Source organism: Ambystoma mexicanum, chromosome 2q (assembly GCF_040938575.1).
Source record: "Ambystoma mexicanum isolate Mex_15411 chromosome 2q, UKY_AmexF1_1, whole genome shotgun sequence".
Taxonomy (NCBI): Eukaryota; Metazoa; Chordata; class Amphibia; order Caudata; family Ambystomatidae; genus Ambystoma; species Ambystoma mexicanum.
In genome coordinates this window covers 191,530,750-191,551,867 of record NC_090924.1, presented here as the reverse complement: position 1 = coordinate 191,551,867, position 21,118 = coordinate 191,530,750, and the positions used below count along the sequence as shown (strand labels likewise).

Genomic DNA, 21,118 nt, shown 5'->3' with positions numbered 1-21,118 from the left:
ATCTGTATTGATGTTAGATATGAGCCTATTTCCATATTCTATTGTTTGTGGGGATATAAATTGATTGTTTTTTCCCCTAGTTTTAGGTCTAAATAATGTAATGTTTTGACAATGTTTGTGATAATGTTTGGTGATGCTGTATGAGTCGCGTTTTATAATTCACGGTTAAGATTCTGTTGTTTGTATTTGTGTAAGTGTTGCTGATATCCATCCATAAGGAAGAGCCTATGGCAGGAAGATCAAGGGGAGGGGCTTGGGCTCTCTGCACGAGGGGCGGGAGGGGAAGTAGACGCATCCTCACAGGATATTCTGCTCCCTTCCGGTCACTTTGTTATACAGTTAATGGGGTGGTAGGAGGGTAGACGTTTGGGGAAATAAGAAGAAGAACTGGTCCCTTCCTAGGCTGTGACAAACCCCTGAGGATGCAATGTGGTCTATGGAGGTGAGAAGGACCCAGGGAACCAGCCAGGAAATGGGAGGTAGGGGAAAATCAGGGGAAATACAGGGGTGTGGTAGGGTGACCAGACTTAAAAAGTAAAACCGGGACAGGTCAACTAACATAAAGTAGGACTAACTCTTGAAAGTGGCTGTCAAGGCATTACACTTCAGTAGAAGGGTAGAAGGGAGAAGGGGGGTTAAGTGTTACTGTTCAAATAAACACATATTATAATTAATTTATCACAAACTAACACTATCTTAACTTGTAAAATGCAGCATTTCTCATGTGTCAGATACTGCATTCATGCCTGTCCGCTATGAAGACGACTACCAAAATCCAGGACCATTGCAGTTTCCAATGGAACATAATCTTGAGAACGGGGGACAGAGCACCAAAAACCCGGACAGTCCCGGTAAAGCCAGGACATCTGGTCATGCTAGGGTGTGGTGAAATAGTGATCGCGCATGTGAGCTTCATTGCCGGCAAAATCACAATGGCAAATCACACTGATTTTAAAGAAAACATTTCAAAATAAAAATACTTTCTGTTTTTGGTGGTTTGCTTTCATCTGAATCGTGTTTTTAATAGTATAATTTGTGTAAATTTGTACATGTTATATTGTGCAGAACTCAGTTGCATTTGTAGCCTTGATTGCGCCACATGTGCATTTTAAATTAAGTAAATTGCGGGGAGAAACAGAAATTGTTCTTCATTTGTCAGTGGCAGCCCTGCTTACTATAAAGAGCCCATTGCCCGGACCTGCGACGGAATAATTCCACTCTGGGTCTCACTCGCTATCTAGCAACGCCCCTACTTCACAAACAGTTCCACCTTCGGTTCCTGAACTGATTAGGATCACATCACCAACATGTTATTCTTATAATTTATATACTATGCTCTAACCCAGGCTTGTCCAGCCTTTTTGAATGTGGGGCCGAAGCATTAACTTTTTGCCACCCAGTGGGCCGGCGAGCCAAAAGTCAACAACCTCAGCCAAAGCAGTATATTAAAAAGCGATATTGTGTGACCTTAGTGTCTATACCCAAATGGCACGCGGGTGCCTTACAACTATCAGTAAAATTTAAGCAGAACATAGATTTCATGGAAGGAACTTACACAATAGTAAAGCAAAAAACTATGAAAGAAAGCAGAAATTAAAATAAGAGCATCATTAAACAAAAGAAAACCTGAAAAGAAACAGCAACAACAATGGCATTAAAGCTAAACCAGGGAGAACACATTTCTTTTTCAGACTTAATTTAAGGACATCAGACTTAGGATAGTCAAATGGAAGGAAGCGCTAAGTTCTTGAGCCAAGGTGCACCATTTGAAAACCCTCTTTGGTGCATTACATGATAAAGAGATTTCATGGATTTATACACTGTATAAAAATGTGATAACTCATATGCAATTTCGCCGTGATACCCTCGGGTCTGGGCGAGTAATAAATGTAATAAATAAAATAAATAAATAAAAATGGCACAGAAGAGCAGAACGAGGAGTATTATAGGTGAGGCAGCCAGGCTTCAGGTGAATACGTGCCTGAATCGGCAGACTGACAGGAAACGAGTAGCAAGATGCAGCACGCGGTTCAAGGGCACCAACGAAGACGGGAGACCAGTAAGACCAGTGCTTCTGCCATCCAGGTGTGAACAAACAAGAGACTGGATGGCGGGCCAAATATTAGGTGCGGAAGTATGAAGGGCTTGCTGTGCCACAGAGAAAGCGAAAACATACCGGAATGTACAATTTTGGAAATGTGGCGTTTCAATATAAGAGTGGAGACCATTGCGATACTCAGGGTGGGACCAGAGGGCACGAGAACATAAGAGATAACGATTGCTGAACGCAAGGATATCCAGTGCAGAATGGGGAGTGAAGACTGGGAAGAGGGAAGACGGACACACTTGGTTTTAGTGGAGTTCAATTTTAGGGAGTGCTGGAAATTCCAGTCTTTGATGGGAAAGAGCTGTTCCCCGAAGAGACGGGCATTAACGAGAGGTGACACATTCAGGCAAACCTTGGTGCCATCAGCATACTTGTGGATGGTGACACCGAGCTCCTCCATCAAATCGCTCAGCAGCTCCATGCACAGAAGATGTTAAACAACATTGGAGACAGGATTGTTCCGTGGGATACAACAACACAGGGGGATGTGGTAGGTGCTAGTTAACACCAACTAGGAATTCCCAGGAAGAAAGACAACCACTCTAGTACCTGATTCCCCTCCCCCCATTCATGTTGGCACCAAGAACGGAGGAGACTTCAGCTAGCAGTGTTTTTACAGTTGGGTGGTATCTAATGGTCCGCATTGCGTAATACAGCAGCATTCGAGCGGGTGAAATTTCAAGTGGGCCTCTATGTAATGATTCCAATCAAATGATATTTGGACAGAACCCGGTAATACTAGAGGGTGAAGACTGCTGAAACTTGGAGTAGGGCAGTATAGTGCCTACCAAGGGCGAGTGCTGTTTCTTCATGGTATATGTAGAGCCTTCTCCCACTGTAGGGCCTGCAGACGTCTGAGGTTTGTATCTGGGTGGTATTAAGTGCGCTTCACATTGTAGTGCCTAGGGGTGGCCGATACTGGAAACTGGGTGTCATGTAGAGGCATGTCTCTCAATGTAGTGACTGTAAGCATCCGAAACTTGTAGTTAGGGACTGTATACATCTTCACCTCCTATTGTTTTGTATGGAAGCATCAGAGATGTGTAGCTGAGTGGTATATACAAGTTCACTTCTGTCTATTGTTCATGGAAGTGGCTAAGCTTTGTAGCTGAGTGTTTTCTTTATGGCTCTGTCTCAAAATGTAGTGTCTGAAAGTGACTGGGAATTGCAGTGGAATGACTGTGGATTGAAGTTGAATAGTATATAAAGATCCCATTCCATATAACGTCTTTATGCTTTCACTATTGGAGCAATTAGACAAACTTGGCCTGGTGTACGCAAATTATGCGGATGATATGCAGTGCCTTGTGCCTCTGAGAGCGGATTACATTCTTGACTCTGATCCGATAAATTCCAACTATTAACTCTTTCAATCCTGTATGCAAGTCAATAAGCTGGCCCTAAATAGTTCGAAGACAGAATTTATGAAGCTAGGTACCGCAACGCAACTGAAGAAGCTCAGTGCGGAATGCCTAAATTGCAGATTGCAAAATCAGAATAAGGTTAAGATACTTGGTGTGATTCTCGACCAAGAATTGTCTATGAAAAATCAAGTCAATGGTCTTGTCTCCTGTATGTGCTATCATTTGAATATCCTAGCTCAGCTACAGCCCTTTCTGTCATCAGCCAATCGCGCCATAGTGGCGCGAGCCATTATTGGAGCTTAAAAAGATTACTGCTCTAGCCTACTGTTAGGAATCTCCAAACAAGATATAACCCGGTTGCAGGTGATTCAGAACAAGCAGTGCTCATCGTCGCAGGTCTGCAAAGGAGAGAACATGTCACAACGGCTAGGAGACCATTACATTGGCTCCCCATTCGCAGCCGCATTATCTACCGCGTGTTGTGCACTACGCACATTTGTATCTCAGGGAACGCCCCCAAGTATCTGGCCAGCCATATCTGAGTGCTGAGATCAAACAACACTGGCTTGCTAGAAACACGGAGAGCACATCTGTCTTATGTGGAGCGTAGCTCTTTTCCTCATGCTGCCCCACCGATATGGAACTCCCTTGCTCTTGATCTGAGGTCCTGCACTAATTTGCAGCTCTTTAAGAGCAGGCTGAAAACGTATCTATTTGAGTAAACTCATACCAACGATTTAACCTTGTGCCTCCATGACTTTTCTCTTCTCATTCTCCACCCCCTGTGGATTCTCTCGGTTCTGTGTTGTTTGTATTGTTGGCACCCCTATGCCTCAGGGCCTGTGTTTGTGCGTGATATAAATAAAATTAAAATAAAAGAAAAAAAACTGTATGGCCTGGAAGTGGTTGGCACTTGTTGCTGGGTTGTTTATAATGTCCTATTCAGCCAATAGTGATCGGTGGCGACACCTGGGTCTGGCACCAGATGAGAGGGTGCTTCTACATCTCATGCACTCTATTCTACACCCCTACCAGTTGCTCAGTAACTAGGGCTTGTGGTTGTGTCCTCTACACCAGCAATGCTGGCGTCTGCTGAATGAGCAGACTTCAGGCTCTAGAGAAATTGTAGTTCTCCTTGCATCACTGGTCTTCACAAAATATACGTGTGTGCGATTTTATAAATAATGACCCCTTCTAGCATTCTACAGGAAAGTATTTTAAGTGACAGATTTCGGTAGGTGGAGTCCAGCGTGTATACCGTGCTGCAGACCCAAACAGGTGTCATGTGCTCCCTTATCAGAATACATGGAGGACACAGTAAAAAAAACACTCTTTAATAGGTCGGAGCTGAAAAAGATAGAACCTGAATTTGGACAGAGAATCGTTTCCACTCGTTGAATTCCTAAAAATGTTTACACTTATATTTATTTGCTCAGTTACAACTACTTTTCAGTGTTTTGCATAAGTGCTAATTTAGTGATTTGTTATATTCTCTACAATAGTGTTAATTAAACACTCCTCGACAGTTGTAGTGGAGCTTGCCTTAAATCCTTGCAGGTGATAAGATCAACAACAAATGAGTTGATAAAATCCCTCTGATGAAAGACGGTATGAATTTTTGGCCCATTGACCTTGAACTGGTTAAGGGCTTTGCCCTGGGTTCGAGCTACCTTACATTAGAGGTCTGTAACCTTTGGCTCTCCAGATGTTTTGGACTACAACTCCATCAGCCCTGCATAGCATAGTCAATGGTCAGGGTTCATATAAATTGTAGTCCAAAACATCTGGAGAGCTGCAGGTTTGCATTGTGTACAGTAGGTATGCACTGGAGAAGCAGAGTTGTAGGGAGGCAGCCCAGAGCAACCTAAACAATGAACATTGTTCTGGGGGCCGATTCTCCACCACCCTTTAGTTGTCCCCCACAACGCCCCCAGCCCTATCTGAAATGTCGTCAGACCTAGTACCATAAACGCTTGTTTTGTTCTTCCCCTCCCTTTCTGCACACCTCTCCCTCTCCTTTTGTTTTTCTCCGGGTCTACCAGAAATGTTGTCAGGCCTAGTACGGTAGTCACCTGTCTGTTTCCATATCCTTCCCACTCAGCCCCTCCATTCCTTATCTATGTCATAGCTCTTGCACTATCTGAAATGTCGTCAGGCCGAGTACGATAGTTAATTTCACATCCTTACTGTTCATGGCCTGTAAGAATGTCATTGTATTTTCCCTTGTTCCCTCCCTTGCCTTGAAGCGCTTTGAAACACATTGTGTATAGGCGTTATATATATAAATTATCATATCATACCATATCATATCATATATCATTGGACACTTAATGTTCCATCTTTGAAAAGTCCCATCTGCTCCCCGACTATCTTGTGACACCTGTCAGAATCTCTCCGGCTTATTTAATATATGCTAGTAGGCATCAGGGTGTGATCTAGAGAGGCAGCATGAGGTAAGTCTGGTGCACTATAAGGCCCCACCAGGCCTTCTGCCGAGTAGCGTGCCACTAGCTGGCTGAAGATCTTCATAATTCACCATCTTTAAGCAACGCAGGCAAACATTTAAATGTACATTTACATTTACAATTCCTTCCCTCGGAAGGAGTTCAATAACAACCTGCCTCCTACAGGCACAGTTTCTTCTCTGGTGCCTGGTACAGCCCTGAGCGCTGAAACGCACGGCTGTAGGTCCACCCTGTCCATTGTCAAAATCATTGATCATAGTTGCTTGACACATAGGGGCATGAGGAAAAAGCGGATGTTGCATGTGGCATTCAAGGATGCCCAGATCAGCTCGATCAGTCAACTGCCCATCCTAGTGTGTATGCCTACATCCAATAGTGCATCATGCACTCACTTAATGCATGCTGTGAACTTTGAACTAAATGGATTTGAGTGCAATCCAGAGCATGCACGAGTTGGTCTAAAACCGGCCAACCATGTTAAAGAAAGAAAAAGCTCTCTTTCAGGCAATGGCTAAACACCAGAGGGCTCAGTCCGAGCCTGCCTATAACTTACCTTATTATCGGCTGTGCAAGGTCTTGGTGCTTGCCTGCATAGAGGACCAAAGCAATCTATTGTTCAGTTTAGGCCAAGCCTACTTCAGAATATAAATTAAAAACTGCAGTCAACGAAGGGATTCCAAGCAAGCAGAACAAAAACTGTTTTGTATGTTCTCAATCTGATCCGCTGGGTCACTACCTCAAATGTTTGAGACATAGGGCCTCATTACAAGTCCGGCTGTAGCTGTGCCGGTAAAACCGGCAGGCTGCCGCCAGACTTGTGAATTTCTCTGGCGCTTGGCTTCACGGAAACACTGGGGGATTATGACCCCGGTGTTCCTGGAAGTCAGGCGGCAGAAAATCCTTAATCCCCATTCGCATTTGAGTACCATAGGACTCGATGGGAATGGGGATGATGGAAGGACCGGCACCGTTAATAACGTTGCCGGTGCTTCCGTGAAAGTCTGCTGGCGGCTGCCGTACCACCCGCCAGGTCAGACCTGTTGTTTACCTGCACACAAGTAATGCTGGCTGGCAGGCTTCAATTACACAAATTCTGAAAATGAATTAGGAATGTATGGAATTGTCATTCAAGGGTAATCTAATTCCAAAATGCGATGGGAAGGTGAATGAATATAATTTACACATTGCAAATATTAGTAAAAAAAAATTCTAACTTTTAATAGATCCTTCAACACAGTCAAGGGAACTAATGCATACTATCAAGAACCACATTAATTCTTGTATCACTCCATATTTATGTAATGCAGTCATGATTACAGCACCCTTGTTCCCCATGCCACAAGCAAGGCCAGTGCAAGGTGTTCTGCCACTCTAGGCAAAGTGCTATTGTGGTGCTCTCATCCTTAAAATGGGGCAAGATGTGGAGTTTTTAGGTTCGAAATGGTACTATTTGCTGCCACTCTGCTGGTGCCACCCTAGACAGATGCCTAGAATTGCCTGCTTTAGGCACCAGCCCTTGCTATAAGTCTGTACATTTGATTAGAATGCCATCCATCTAAGAGAGAATCGGCACAGGCAGACACCCACACAACCGTGCACATGTACATATCCACACACATACACCCCGCCCCCCACACACACACGCGCGCACACACACACACACACACCCCTTTCTCCACCCTGCATACATGACAATGTACAATCATTTTATTGACTGTGAAAGTATTGGCTGGGCATGGATTTTATAAAGAACAACGATCAAGGGCCTTGCCATATTAGTGGCCTGCTTACCTTGCTAACTACAGGGTCACACTTGATCGCAGTGCTGTTGGCTTTGTCCCCAGTGATGAAGGCTGAACAGTTTTTCACTATCTATAGCGGAGAGAGAAAGACAACAATGTATTTTATGCAGGTTGTATTGATGGTCGTTCTTCCTGCACAGATTTCGTACACCAAGCCCTGAGGCACTTAGATGGAAAAAAGGTGCCTTTCCGGCGTAGGGTTCAGTCAAGAACTCTCCCTGCATGCTGGGAATTAGGATCAGTAGCACAAAAGACCCTACTTGTGCCACCCTGAAGTTCTTACAAACATTGCCTCAAAATGCATTTCTAGTTTTTCTAACAAGGTAATTTATTTATTTCGATTTTATCCATCCTTCCTAAGACCTATTTTGGTGATGCACATAAGTGGCAATTAGGCGCACTTGCCGGTGGCCGTCATGGGGCACAGGGAATAGACAGATGCGCCTCCCAAAACCAAGCAGATGAAGGGACGTCTGGCCACTCCTCCACTCCCTTCACCAGGGGAGTTGCTAGGTCTGAAAAAGACCCGGGGCTAAACTGATGTCGTAACTGTTGGGACTGGGGGCTAGCTAGTCTTTTGGCTGTAGCTCCTGAGATTCTATCCGGGGCTACAACCAAAAGATCAGGGGCTATAGTCCCCTTAGCCCCCGCCTAGCAACGCCCCTGCCCTTCACAGTCACGCCCCATAGTTTGGTATGCTTTCCTGGCAGCGATGATCAAAATATGCCTGAGAACTCTTCCTCCTTGCTGCTGGAACCAGAATAAGGAACAACCGGCATTTCAAGGGCAACATTAGCATTCAAGGATTACGGTACTTGCGTTCCAGCAGAGGAACAGGAAACCTTTTAAGAATATCAGCCACAAGGAAAGTATCGAGGGTGTAGCATTGATGCAGACACAGAGTAGCTGTATGAAAAAGGTACACTAACCCAGCACAAACATAGAACTCAGATTAAACATTACAAAGAAAGTACACACACTAGATCATGTTCCTGGTTGCCGCTCTTTTCCCCTACTTTAGGAGCCCTCCAGCCTCTTTTCCTTTGCAGATGGGGAGCAGGTGCAAGTGGATCTAGGTCACGTGGTGTAAGCCCCGCCTACCTGGCACCTTCCAGGTTGCTGCGCCTTTTCCTCACTTAGCAAGCCCTGCCCACCGGGTGCCTTCCTGATTGCCGCTCTTTTTCCCTACTTAAAGAGCCTGCCAGCCTCTTTTCCTTTGCAGATGGGAGCAGCTGCAAGTGGATCTAGGTCACCTGGCCTAAGCCCCGCACAGCTGGTACCTTCCAGGTTGCCGCTCATTTTCCTCACTTAGCAAGCCCCGCCCACCTGGTGCCTTCCTGGTTGCTGCTCTTTTTCCCTACTTAAGGAGTCCGCCAGCCTCTTTTCCTCTCCATATGGGGAGACGGTGCAAGTGGATCAAGGTAACCTGGCCTAAGTCCCGCCCACCTGGCACCTTCCAGGATGCTGCGCATTTTCCCCACTTAGCAAGCCCCACCCACCTGGTGCCTTCCTGGTTGCGGCTCTTTTTCCATGCTTAAGGAGCCCACCAGCCTCTTTTCCTTTGCAGGTGGGGAGCAGGTGCAAGTGGATCTAGGTCACCTGGACTAAGCACCGCCCACCTAGCACCTTCCAGGATGCCGCTCTTTTTCCCCACTTAGCAAGCCCCGCCCACCTGGTGCCTTCCTGGTTGCTGCTCTTTTTCCCTACTTAAGGATTCCGCCAGCCTCTTTTTCTTTGCATATGGGGAGACAGTGCAAGTGGATCAAGGTAAGCTGGCCTAAGTCCCGCCCACCTGGCACCTTCCAGGATGCTGGCGTTTTCCCCACTTAGCAAGCCCCACCCACCTGGTGCCTTCCTGGTTGCGGCTCTTTTTCCCTGCTTAAGGAGCCCACCAGCCTCTTTTCCTTTGCAGGTGGGGAGCAGGTGCAAGTGGATCTAGGCCCCCTGGCCTAAGCACCACCCACCTTCTTAGCCCTGCCTGTTACGAGACCCAGACAATGCCAAAATGTAATAGAATAGTACAAGAAGACAACGCTATAACCAAATCCACAAATGAATCTAATAAAAAGGTAGGATCAACAGGGGGACTAGGTAAATCTGATTCTACCTTGGCAGGTAATATAATAGATATGAAGTCCAACCAGTTAGATACACCCATGAACCCTGAAGAGACCAAGAGATTCTGGCAATGGTTACCCATAGCATTCAAATCTCACTTTGAACAACGTCCAAAGGTATAATGCTATCCTGAAATACAGAGGTAACCAGCACTATATAGCAGAAGATGGGCTACTTGCGAACCTCAACGTCTTATGTTTAATAGCATTGCAAGAAACCTGGTTGTACAACCTATGTGACATAGACGAGTGGTGCACCATACAAAGTATGGCCACAAAAGGGCCAAGAGGTCGGCCTAAGGGTGGACTACTTACAGCGATGAGACAACCCTGGGTGGGAAAAAATACTAAATGGTCCACTGAAATGGTGCTAGCTGTTGAGATTTGCACAAATATGCCTGCAATCCCTAAGATATTGTTAGTGAATATATATAATCCCCCTAATGGAGTTTTTAACAAAGTTAATATTGAGACAGTAACTAAAAGAATTAGATGAAGGAATACCTTGTATATTAGTAGGCGACTTGAATGCTAAGATTGTAATACCTGAAAATGAAATGAATGTTGAAGTCCGCTCAGCGTCGATAGACCACGGTTTCTCAAATAGATATGGGAAACCTTGGGCCAACCTATTTCTTAAACACGACTTGAAAATATTGAATGGTAACACATGTGGAGATTCAAATCGTAGTGTGACGCGTGTTAGTGGTCGAAGTACATCCACAATTGATTATATAGTGGTGAATGAATGTGCTAATGAATCAGTGATAGATATGCCAATGGGCATTAGAGAAGAGAGTGACCGTCTTCCGCTCTATTTACTGATAAAATATAGTAAAGAAGAGACCTGTTACCAATTAAATGGCAATATAGAGATCTCGAATGCAGCGAACCGGATCATATGGAATCCCATTAAATTGGGAAAAGCTAATGCAATAGCTGAATCCGAAATTGCCTTATTTAATAAACAGTTGGCCCAATGTGCCGAGGAATCCACCAACAAAATTATTGGCAAATTCGAACAGCTGGTAACTAATATCAAAGTGGTCTCTAATCTGAAAAGAAAGACAAATAATATGAGCGAAAGATGGTATCTCACTAGTAAAAAAACTGCGGACTATGACTGGGTAATACAAAAAGCAAAACAACAACTGAGGCATAAGATTAATGACATAAAGAACACCCAATTAAGAGAAGCAACTGTTCTGATTAAATTAGCCAAAAAACAACATCGTAGTTGGCTTAGACAACATCGAATGCTAAAGTCTAATGAAATTTGGTGTACTATTGCTACCCATGCCAAGAACAATAATCATCAGGCTATGTGGGCAGCCATCAATAGCGGTAAGAAAAGTTTGCTACCCATTAATGGTGTACCTGAAGAGAGATGGATGCTGCATGTTAGAAATACTCTTGGAGTAGAAGGACATAACGATGAGGGATGTCAAATTGTTAAATCTAACTGCATGGTACATTCACAGTAGAAAGCTTAATAAAATTGATACTACAGCTTAAGATCTCCAGAGCAACAGGCCCATATGGCACCTGCAATGCTCTTTTGCGGATGGCACCAAAGTTGTGGGAACAAGCCCTATTTACACTATTTCGGTGGATCGGAAAACATGCGATTATACCCAAGTCTTGGCAAGAAAGCATAATTTTGGCGATCCATAAGAAGGGTGATTGGATCGGATGTTAGCCATGCTAGACATTCCTGACAAAATATTCGCTAAAGTGTTGCTGAATGAACTAAATGAATGGATAATCAATAATAACATCTTACCATATAATCAATCTGGCTTTAGAGCTAAATCATCTATTATTCATAATATTGTTAATTTAGTAACTGCAGTGAAATATTCTTGGACGATTCGGAAACTACCGGTCTATGTTCTATTTATTGATCTAAGTGCAGCATTCAATACCATTGTAAGAGATAAATTATGGTTGAAGCTAAAGAAATGGGGGATCCCTGAGGGACTCTTACATATGATTCAGTTATTATATTCTGATACCACTGTTCGAATTAGATAAGATAGGGAAGGCAAATTATCTGACCCTATAATCATATGCCGAGGAGTTAAGCAGGGCTGCACCTTAGCGGAAACACTGTTTAATCTTTACTTGGTAGATATTCCTGACTCAATAGAGGGAATAGGAGTTGATGATGTAAACATTTCTTCATTGCAATTGGGTTGGCTTGGTTACGCTGACAACCTTGTGTTACTGGATTATACACCTGCAGGACTTCAAATAAAATTGAATGCATTGGTACAATATTTAAATAAAAACGGCCTTGTCATCAATATTGGTAAAACAAAGGTAAGGGCATTCTTAGGAAATTGTAAAACAAGCCGTTCTAATATCTACAAGTGGTATGTGAATAATACTCAGTTGGAAGTTGTTGAATATTACAAATATCTAGGTGTCATTATAGATCATAAGCTACAATGGAATCAACATTGGTCAGAGACAAAACTGAAATGCAAAAAAATAGCTGGTGCGCTGACTCAATTTATCGGAAAACAGGGTGGATACTCTATACAAACAATTGTATTACTATATTCAGCTAAAATTGTGTCCTGTCTTCTGTATGGAGCCGAAGTATGGGGAAAGAATTTTAAAACTGAGCTGAATAAGTTTGAAGGAAGCATTTTAAGACAGCTTTTTAGATTGCCAAGTAATGTATAGTGTGAACTTATTTTATTAGAATGCAATTTTAGAGATGCCAGCGACATTTTAGAATACAAAGTGGCAATGCTATTTATGAAGCTATATTCTCTGGAGAATAATACATTTATTATATCTTTGATTAATTTGTTTAATAAGATTGAGAATTTTAGAAAATTTCAAACTATTAATAATTTATGTATGATATATAAGAAATGGGCTAAAGAGAATGAATTAAGCTGGTTGAATATGTCACAAAACAAGTAAAAAGGCTGCTAAAAATGGAAATATACAATCAGGCAAAAGAACGTGATATGATATATGTAGCCTATTTGGCAACAGGTGGGTTATTTCTCGAAAATTGGTCGACAAAGAGAGATGTACCTACTTATCAAAAAGCCTTTCCCCATCCTTGTAGCTACTTTTTAAATTTAACAAAACTGATACAATGGAAGTTTTGGGAGCTAGATTATGAATTACTAGATTATTGAGATTGTGTCGATTATGTGGAAATGAAAAGATTGAAACAACTAAACATCTGACGTGTAATTGTGAAAGCCTTAATGAATTGAGACTTAATTACTTGAAGCGATATGACAACTTAAAGTCAACTGAAAACTTTGAGATAATATGGCATAAGCTCCTTGATGGTAACGATATAAACCTCATGTATCATATGATGACATTTTTTGAAGTGATTTTATCTATTTTGAGAGATTTGTCAACTGTTTTTTTTATTTTAAATAGGTGATTTATAATTGGTTTTAGATATCTGTTGATTGTTTTTAAATATTGATTTTAGTATGTAAATGAATTTTTGTGTGTAATATGTAAAGCCAGGAATGGCTGTGTGCATATTTAAATACATAAATAAATAAATGATCTAGGGACTGCCCAAATGGCCTCTGACAAAGTTACTTCCGGGTAACTTTGGGTATATAAGCACGGTTCTTTGGGTGTCATTGCCATCATACATAAAGACACATTCACACTTAGTAATCCCACACACCACCATACACATCCTTTGAAGCATTCTCTCTATTTGCTCCCTCTATCACACCTACACCCCACCTTTCACCACCTCATTTATCGCCCTCTTACACCAAGTCCCAACTTTCACACTGACTGGACTGACTTCACTACTAACAACCACACCTCCCACTGCAACATCTACCTCAGTGACTTCAACCCAAGTAGTGCCCTTCCAGACACAAATCCCATACTAAAGACTATCCTCACTCCACTCACCTCTTATGACTTCACAAAACTCATCAACTATCCCACACACATTGTTAGCATTATGTCGCCATGGATAATCAAATAATAAAATAAAATCTGGGTATCGTGGAATAAACCCTTTGCTATTCCCTTCATGCTCACACTACCACTGAAAATTCCACCACCTGTCACACATCCCCTTTGCCCCCCAGCGAGACAAACCAAACACATTAGAGACATGGGCCTCATTACACGGACGGCGGTAAGGGTTAACGGTGACCGTTAATGGCAACGGTGACCGTTAACCCTTACCGCCGTACTACGAGGTCCCTTAGCGGGTTGGTGTTTTAACGCCTGCTTCTTGCTGTAGTGGAGTTTGCCTTAAATCCTTGCTGATGATAAGATCAACAACAAATGAGTTGATAAAATCCCTCTGAGGAAAGACGGTATGAATTTCTGGCCCATTGACCTTGAACTGGTTAAGGGCTTTGCCCTGGGTTCGAGCTACCTTACATTAGAGGTCTGTAACCTTTGGCTCTCCAGATGTTTTGGACTACAACTCCATCAGCCCTGCATAGCATAGTCAATGGTCAGGGTTCATATAAATTGTAGTCCAAAACATCTGGAGAGCTGAAGGTTTGCATTGTGTACAGTAGGTATGCACTGGAGAAGCAGAGTTGTAGGGAGGCAGCCCAGAGCAACCTAAACAATGAACATTGTTCTGGGGGCCGATTCTCCACCACCCTTTAGTTGTCCCCCCCACCGCCCCCAGCACTATCTGAAATGTCGTCAGACCTAGTACCATAAACGCTTGTTTTGTTCTTCCCCTCCCTTTCTGCACCCCTCTCCCTCACCTTTTGTTTTTCTCCGGCTCTACCAGAAATGTCGTCTGGCCTAGTACGGTAGTCGCCTGTCTGTTTCCATATCCTTCCCACTCAGCCCCTCCCTTCCTTATCTAAGTCATAGCTCTTGCACTATCTGAAATGTCGTCAGGCCGAGTACGATAGTTAATTTCACATCCTTACTGTTCATGGCCTGTAAGAATGTCATTGTATTTTCCCTTGTTCCCTCCCTTGCCTTGAAGCGCTTTGAAACACATTGTGTATAGGCGTTATATATATAAATTATCATATCATACCATATCATATCATATATCATTGGACACTTAATGTTCCATCTTTGAAAAGTCCCATCTGCTCCCCGACTATCTTGTGACACCTGTCAGAATCTCTCCGGCTTATTTAATATATGCTAGTAGGCATCAGGGTGTGATCTAGAGAGGCAGCATGAGGCAAGTCTGGTGCACTATAAGGCCCCACCAGGCCTTCTGCTGAGTAGCGTGCCATTAGCTGGTTGAAGATCTTCATAATTCGCCATCTTTAAGCAACGCAGGCAAACATTTAAATGTACATTTACATTTACAATTCCTTCCCTCAGAAGGAGTTCAATAACAACCTGCCTCCTACAGGCACAGTTTCTTCTCTGGTGCCTGGTACAGCCCTGAGCGCTGAAACGCACGGCTGTAGGTCCACCCTGTCCATTGTCAAAATCATTGATCATAGTTGTTTGACACATAGGGGCATAAGGAAAAAGCAGATGTTGCATGTGGCATTCAAAGATGCCCAGATCAGCTCGATCAGTCAACTGCCCATCCTAGTGTGTATGCCTACATCCAATAGTGCATCATGCACTCACTAAATGCATGCTGTGAACTTTGAACTAAACGGATTTGAGTGCAATCCAGAGCATGCACGAGTTGGTCTAAAACCGGCCAACCATGTTAAAGAAAAAAAAGCTCTCTTTCAGGCAATGGCCAAACACCTGAGGGCTCAGTCCGAGCCTGCCTATAACTTACTTTATTATCGGCTGTGCAAGGTCTTGGTGCTTGCCTGCATAGAGGACCAAAGCAATCTATTGTTCAGTTTAGGCCAAGCCTACTTCAGAATATAAATTAAAAACTGCAGCCAACGAAGGGATTCCAAGCAAGCAGAACAAAAACTGTTTTGTATGTTCGCAATCTGATCCGCTGGGTCACTACCTCAAATGTTTGAGACATAGGGCCTCATTACAAGTCCGGCTGTAGCTGTGCCGGTAAAACCGGCAGGCTGCCGCCAGACTTGTGAATTTCTCTGGCGCTTGGCTTCACGGAAACACTGGGGGATTATGACCCCAGTGTTCCTGGAAGTCAGGCGGCAGAAAATCCTTAATCCCCATTCGCATTTGAGTACCATAGGACTCGATGGGAATGGGGATGATGGAAGGACCGGCACCGTTAATAACGTTGCCGGTGCTTCCGTGAAAGTCTGCTGGCGGCTGCCGTCCCACCCGCCAGGTCAGACCTGTTGTTTACCTGCACACAAGTAATGCTGGCTGGCAGGCTTCAATTACACAAATTCTGAAAATGAATTAGGAATGTATGGAATTGTCATTCAAGGGTAATCTAATTCCAAAATGCGATGGGAAGGTGAATGAATATAATTTACACATTGCAAATATTAGTAAAAAAATATTCTAACTTTTAATAGATCCTTCAACACAGTCAAGGGAACTAATGCATACTATCAAGAACCACAGGAATTCCTGTATCACTCCATATTTATGTAATGCAGTCATGATTACAGCACCCTTGTTCCCCATGCCACAAGCAAGGCCAGTGCAAGGTGTTCTGCCACTCTAGGCAAAGTGCTATTGTGGTGCTCTCATCCTTAAAATGGGGCAAGATGTGGAGTTTTTAGGTTCGAAATGGTACTATTTGCTGCCACTCTGCTGGTGCCACCCTAGACAGATGCCTAGAATTGCCTGCTTTAGGCACCAGCCCTTGCTATAAGTCTGTACATTTGATTAGAATGCCATCCATATAAGAGAGAATCGGCACAGGCAGACACCCACACAACCGTGCACATGTACATATCCACACACATACACCCCGCCCCCCACACACACACACGCGCGCACACACACACACACACACACACACACACCCCTTTCTCCACCCTGCATACATGACAATGTACAATCATTTTATTGACTGTGAAAGTATTGGCTGGGCATGGATCTTATAAAGAACAACGATCAAGGGCCTTGCCATATTAGTGGCCTGCTTACCTTGCTAACTACAGGGTCACACTTGATCGCAGTGCTGTTGGCTTTGTCCCCAGTGATGAAGGCTGAACAGTTTTTCACTATCTATAGCGGAGAGAGAAAGACAACAATGTATTTTATGCAGGTTGTATTGATGGTCGTTCTTCCTGCACAGATTTCGTACACCAAGCCCTGAGGCACTTAGATGGAAAAAAGGTGCCTTTCCGGCGTAGGGTTCAGTCAAGAACTCTCCCTGCATGCTGGGAATTAGGATCAGTAGCACAAAAGACCCTACTTGTGCCACCCTGAAGTTCTTACAAACATTGCCTCAAAATGCATTTCTAGTTTTTCTAACAAGGTAATTTATTTATTTCGATTTTATGACATTTTTAGACAACCCCCAAGTGATTAAAATATGAACAATGTATAGACATGCATTTTATGATTCACCTTACTCCATCCTTCCTAAGACCTATTTTGGTGATGCACATAAGTGGCAATTAGGCGCACTTGCCGGTGGCCGTCATGGGGCACAGGGAATAGACAGATGCGCCTCCCAAATCCAAGCAGATGAAGGGACGTCTGGCCACTCCTCCACTCCCTTCACCAGGGGAGTTGCTAGGTCTGAAAAAGACCCGGGCTAAACTGATGTCGTAACTGTTGGGACTGGGGGCTAGCTAGTCTTTTGGCTGTAGCTCCTGAGATTCTATCCGGGGCTACAACCAAAAGATCAGGGGCTATAGCCCCCTTAGCCCCCCCCTAGCAACGCCCCTGCCCTTCACAGTCACGCCCCATAGATTGGTATGCTTCCCTGGCAGCGATGATCAAAATATGCCTGAGAACTCTTCCTCCTTGCTGCTGGAACCAGAATAAGGAACAACCGGCATTTCAAGGGCAACATTAGCATTCAAGGATTACGGTACTTGCGTTCCAGCAGAGGAACAGGAAACCTTTTAAGAATATCAGCCACAAGGAAAGTATCGAGGGTGTAGCATTGATGCAGACACAGAGTAGCTGTATGAAAAAGGTACACTAACCCAGCACAAACATAGAACTCAGATTAAACATTACAAAGAAAGTACACACACTAGATCATGTTCCTGGTTGCCGCTTTTTTCCCCTACTTTAGGAGCCCTCCAGCCTCTTTTCCTTTGCAGATGGGGAGCAGGTGCAAGTGGATCTAGGTCACGTGGTGTAAGCCCCGCCTACCTGGCACCTTCCAGGTTGCTGCACCTTTTCCTCACTTAGCAAGCCCTGCCCACCGGGTGCCTTCCTGATTGCCGCTCTTTTTCCCTACTTAAAGAGCCTGCCAGCCTCTTTTCCTTTGCAGATGGGAGCAGCTGCAAGTGGATCTAGGTCACCTGGCCTAAGCCCCGCACAGCTGGTACCTTCCAGGTTGCCGCTCATTTTCCTCACTTAGCAAGCCCCGCCCACCTGGTGCCTTCCTGGTTGCTGCTCTTTTTCCCTACTTAAGGAGTCCGCCAGCCTCTTTTCCTCTGCATATGGGGAGACGGTGCAAGTGGATCAAGGTAACCTGGCCTAAGTCCCGCCCACCTGGCACCTTCCAGGATGCTGTGCATTTTCCCCACTTAGCAAGCCCCACCCACCTGGTGCCTTCCTGGTTGCGGCTCTTTTTCCATGCTTAAGGAGCCCACCAGCCTCTTTTCCTTTGCAGGTGGGGAGCAGGTGCAAGTGGATCTAGGTCACCTGGACTAAGCACCGCCCACCTAGCACCTTCCAGGATGCCGCTCTTTTTCCCCACTTAGCAAGCCCCGCCCACCTGGTGCCTTCCTGGTTGCTGCTCTTTTTCCCTACTTAAGGATTCCGCCAGCCTCTTTTTCTTTGCATATGGGGAGACAGTGCAAGTGGATCAAGGTAACCTGGCCTAAGTCCCGCCCACCTGGCACCTTCCAGGATGCTGGCGTTTTCCCCACTTAGCAAGCCCCACCCACCTGGTGCCTTCCTGGTTGCGGCTCTTTTTCCCTGCTTAAGGAGCCCACCAGCCTCTTTTCCTTTGCAGGTGGGGAGCAGGTGCAAGTGGATCTAGGCCCCCTGGCCTAAGCACCACCCACCTTCTTAGCCCTGCCTGTTACGAGACCCAGACAATGCCCAAATGTAATAGAATAGTACAAGAAGACAACGCTATAACCAAATCCACAAATGAATCTAATAAAAAGGTAGGATCAACAGGGGGACTAGGTAAATCTGATTCTACCTTGGCAGGTAATATAATAGATATGAAGTCCAACCAGTTAGATACACCCATGAACCCTGAAGAGACCAAGAGATTCTGGCAATGGTTACCCATAGCATTCAAATCTCACTTTGAACAACGTCCAAAGGTATAATGCTATCCTGAAATACAGAGGTAACCAGCACTATATAGCAGAAGATGGGCTACTTGCGAACCTCAACGTCTTATGTTTAATAGCATTGCAAGAAACCTGGTTGTACAACCTATGTGACATAGACGAGTGGTGCACCATACAAAGTATGGCCACAAAAGGGCCAAGAGGTCGGCCTAAGGGTGGACTACTTACAGCGATGAGACAACCCTGGGTGGGAAAAAATACTAAATGGTCCACTGAAATGGTGCTAGCTGTTGAGATTTGCACAAATATGCCTGCAATCCCTAAGATATTGTTAGTGAATATATATAATCCCCCTAATGGAGTTTTTAACAAAGTTAATATTGAGACAGTAACTAAAAGAATTAGATGAAGGAATACCTTGTATATTAGTAGGCGACTTGAATGCTAAGATTGTAATACCTGAAAATGAAATGAATGTTGAAGTCCGCTCAGCGTCGATAGACCACGGTTTCTCAAATAGATATGGGAAACCTTGGGCCAACCTATTTCTTAAACACGACTTGAAAATATTGAATGGTAACACATGTGGAGATTCAAATCGTAGTGTGACGCGTGTTAGTGGTCGAAGTACATCCACAATTGATTATATAGTGGTGAATGAATGTGCTAATGAATCAGTGATAGATATGCCAATGGGCATTAGAGAAGAGAGTGACCGTCTTCCGCTCTATTTACTGATAAAATATAGTAAAGAAGAGACCTGTTACCAATTAAATGGCAATATAAAGATCTCGAATGCAGCAAACCGGATCATATGGAATCCCATTAAATTGGGAAAAGCTAATGCAATAGCTGAATCCGAAATTGCCTTATTTAATAAACAGTTGGCCCAATGTGCCGAGGAATCCACCAACGAAATTATTGGCAAATTCGAACAGCTGGTAACTAATATCAAAGTGGTCTCTAATCTGAAAAGAAAGACAAATAATATGAGCGAAAGATGGTATCTCACTAGTAAAAAAACTGCGGACTATGACTGGGTAATACAAAAAGCAAAACAACAACTGAGGCATAAGATTAATGACATAAAGAACACCCAATTAAGAGAAGCAACTGTTCTGATTAAATTAGCCAAAAAACAACATCATAGTTGGCTTAGACAACATCGAATGCTAAAGTCTAATGAAATTTGGTGTACTATTGCTACCCATGCCAAGAACAATAATCATCAGGCTATGTGGGCAGCCATCAATAGCGGTAAGAAAAGTTTGCTACCCATTAATGGTGTACCTGAAGAGAGATGGATGCTGCATGTTAGAAATACTCTTGGAGTAGAAGGACATAACGATGAGGGATGTCAAATTGTTAAATCTAACTGCATGGTACATTCACAGTAGAAAGCTTAATAAAATTGATACTACAGCTTAAGATCTCCAGAGCAACAGGCCCATATGGCACCTGCAATGCTCTTTTGCGGATGGCACCAAAGTTGTGGGAACAAGCCCTATTTACACTATTTCGGTGGATCGGAAAACATGCGATTATACCCAAGTCTTGGCAAGAAAGCATAATTTTGGCGATCCATAAGAAGGGTGATTGGATCGGATGTTAGCCATGCTAGACATTCCTGACAAAATATTCGCTAAAGTGTTGCTGAATGAACTAAATGAATGGATAATCAATAATAACATCTTACCATATAATCAATCTGGCTTTAGAGCTAAATCATCTATTATTCATAATATTGTTAATTTAGTAACTGCAGTGAAATATTCTTGGACGATTCGGAAACTACCGGTCTATGTTCTATTTATTGATCTAAGTGCAGCATTCAATACCATTGTAAGAGATAAATTATGGTCGAAGCTAAAGAAATGGGGGATCCCTGAGGGACTCTTACATATGATTCAGTTATTATATTCTGATACCACTGTTCGAATTAGATAAGATAGGGAAGGCAAATTATCTGACCCTATAATCAT

The 21,118-nt window shown here is 43.6% G+C and overlaps 1 protein-coding gene across 1 annotated transcript in view; it reads right to left on the bottom strand.

Moving 5' to 3' along the window:
- LOC138569272 (cathelicidin antimicrobial peptide-like) overlaps window positions 1-21,118 on the bottom strand; it is a 136,687-nt gene that overhangs the window by 25,999 nt on the left and 89,570 nt on the right. Inside the window, exons 3-4 of the mRNA XM_069647109.1 lie at window positions 16,849-16,929; window positions 7,728-7,808 (exon numbers count right to left, since the gene is read on the bottom strand). Of these exons, the coding sequence (XP_069503210.1) occupies window positions 7,728-7,808; window positions 16,849-16,929 (162 nt within the window). The remainder of the gene's footprint in view (window positions 1-7,727; window positions 7,809-16,848; window positions 16,930-21,118) is intronic.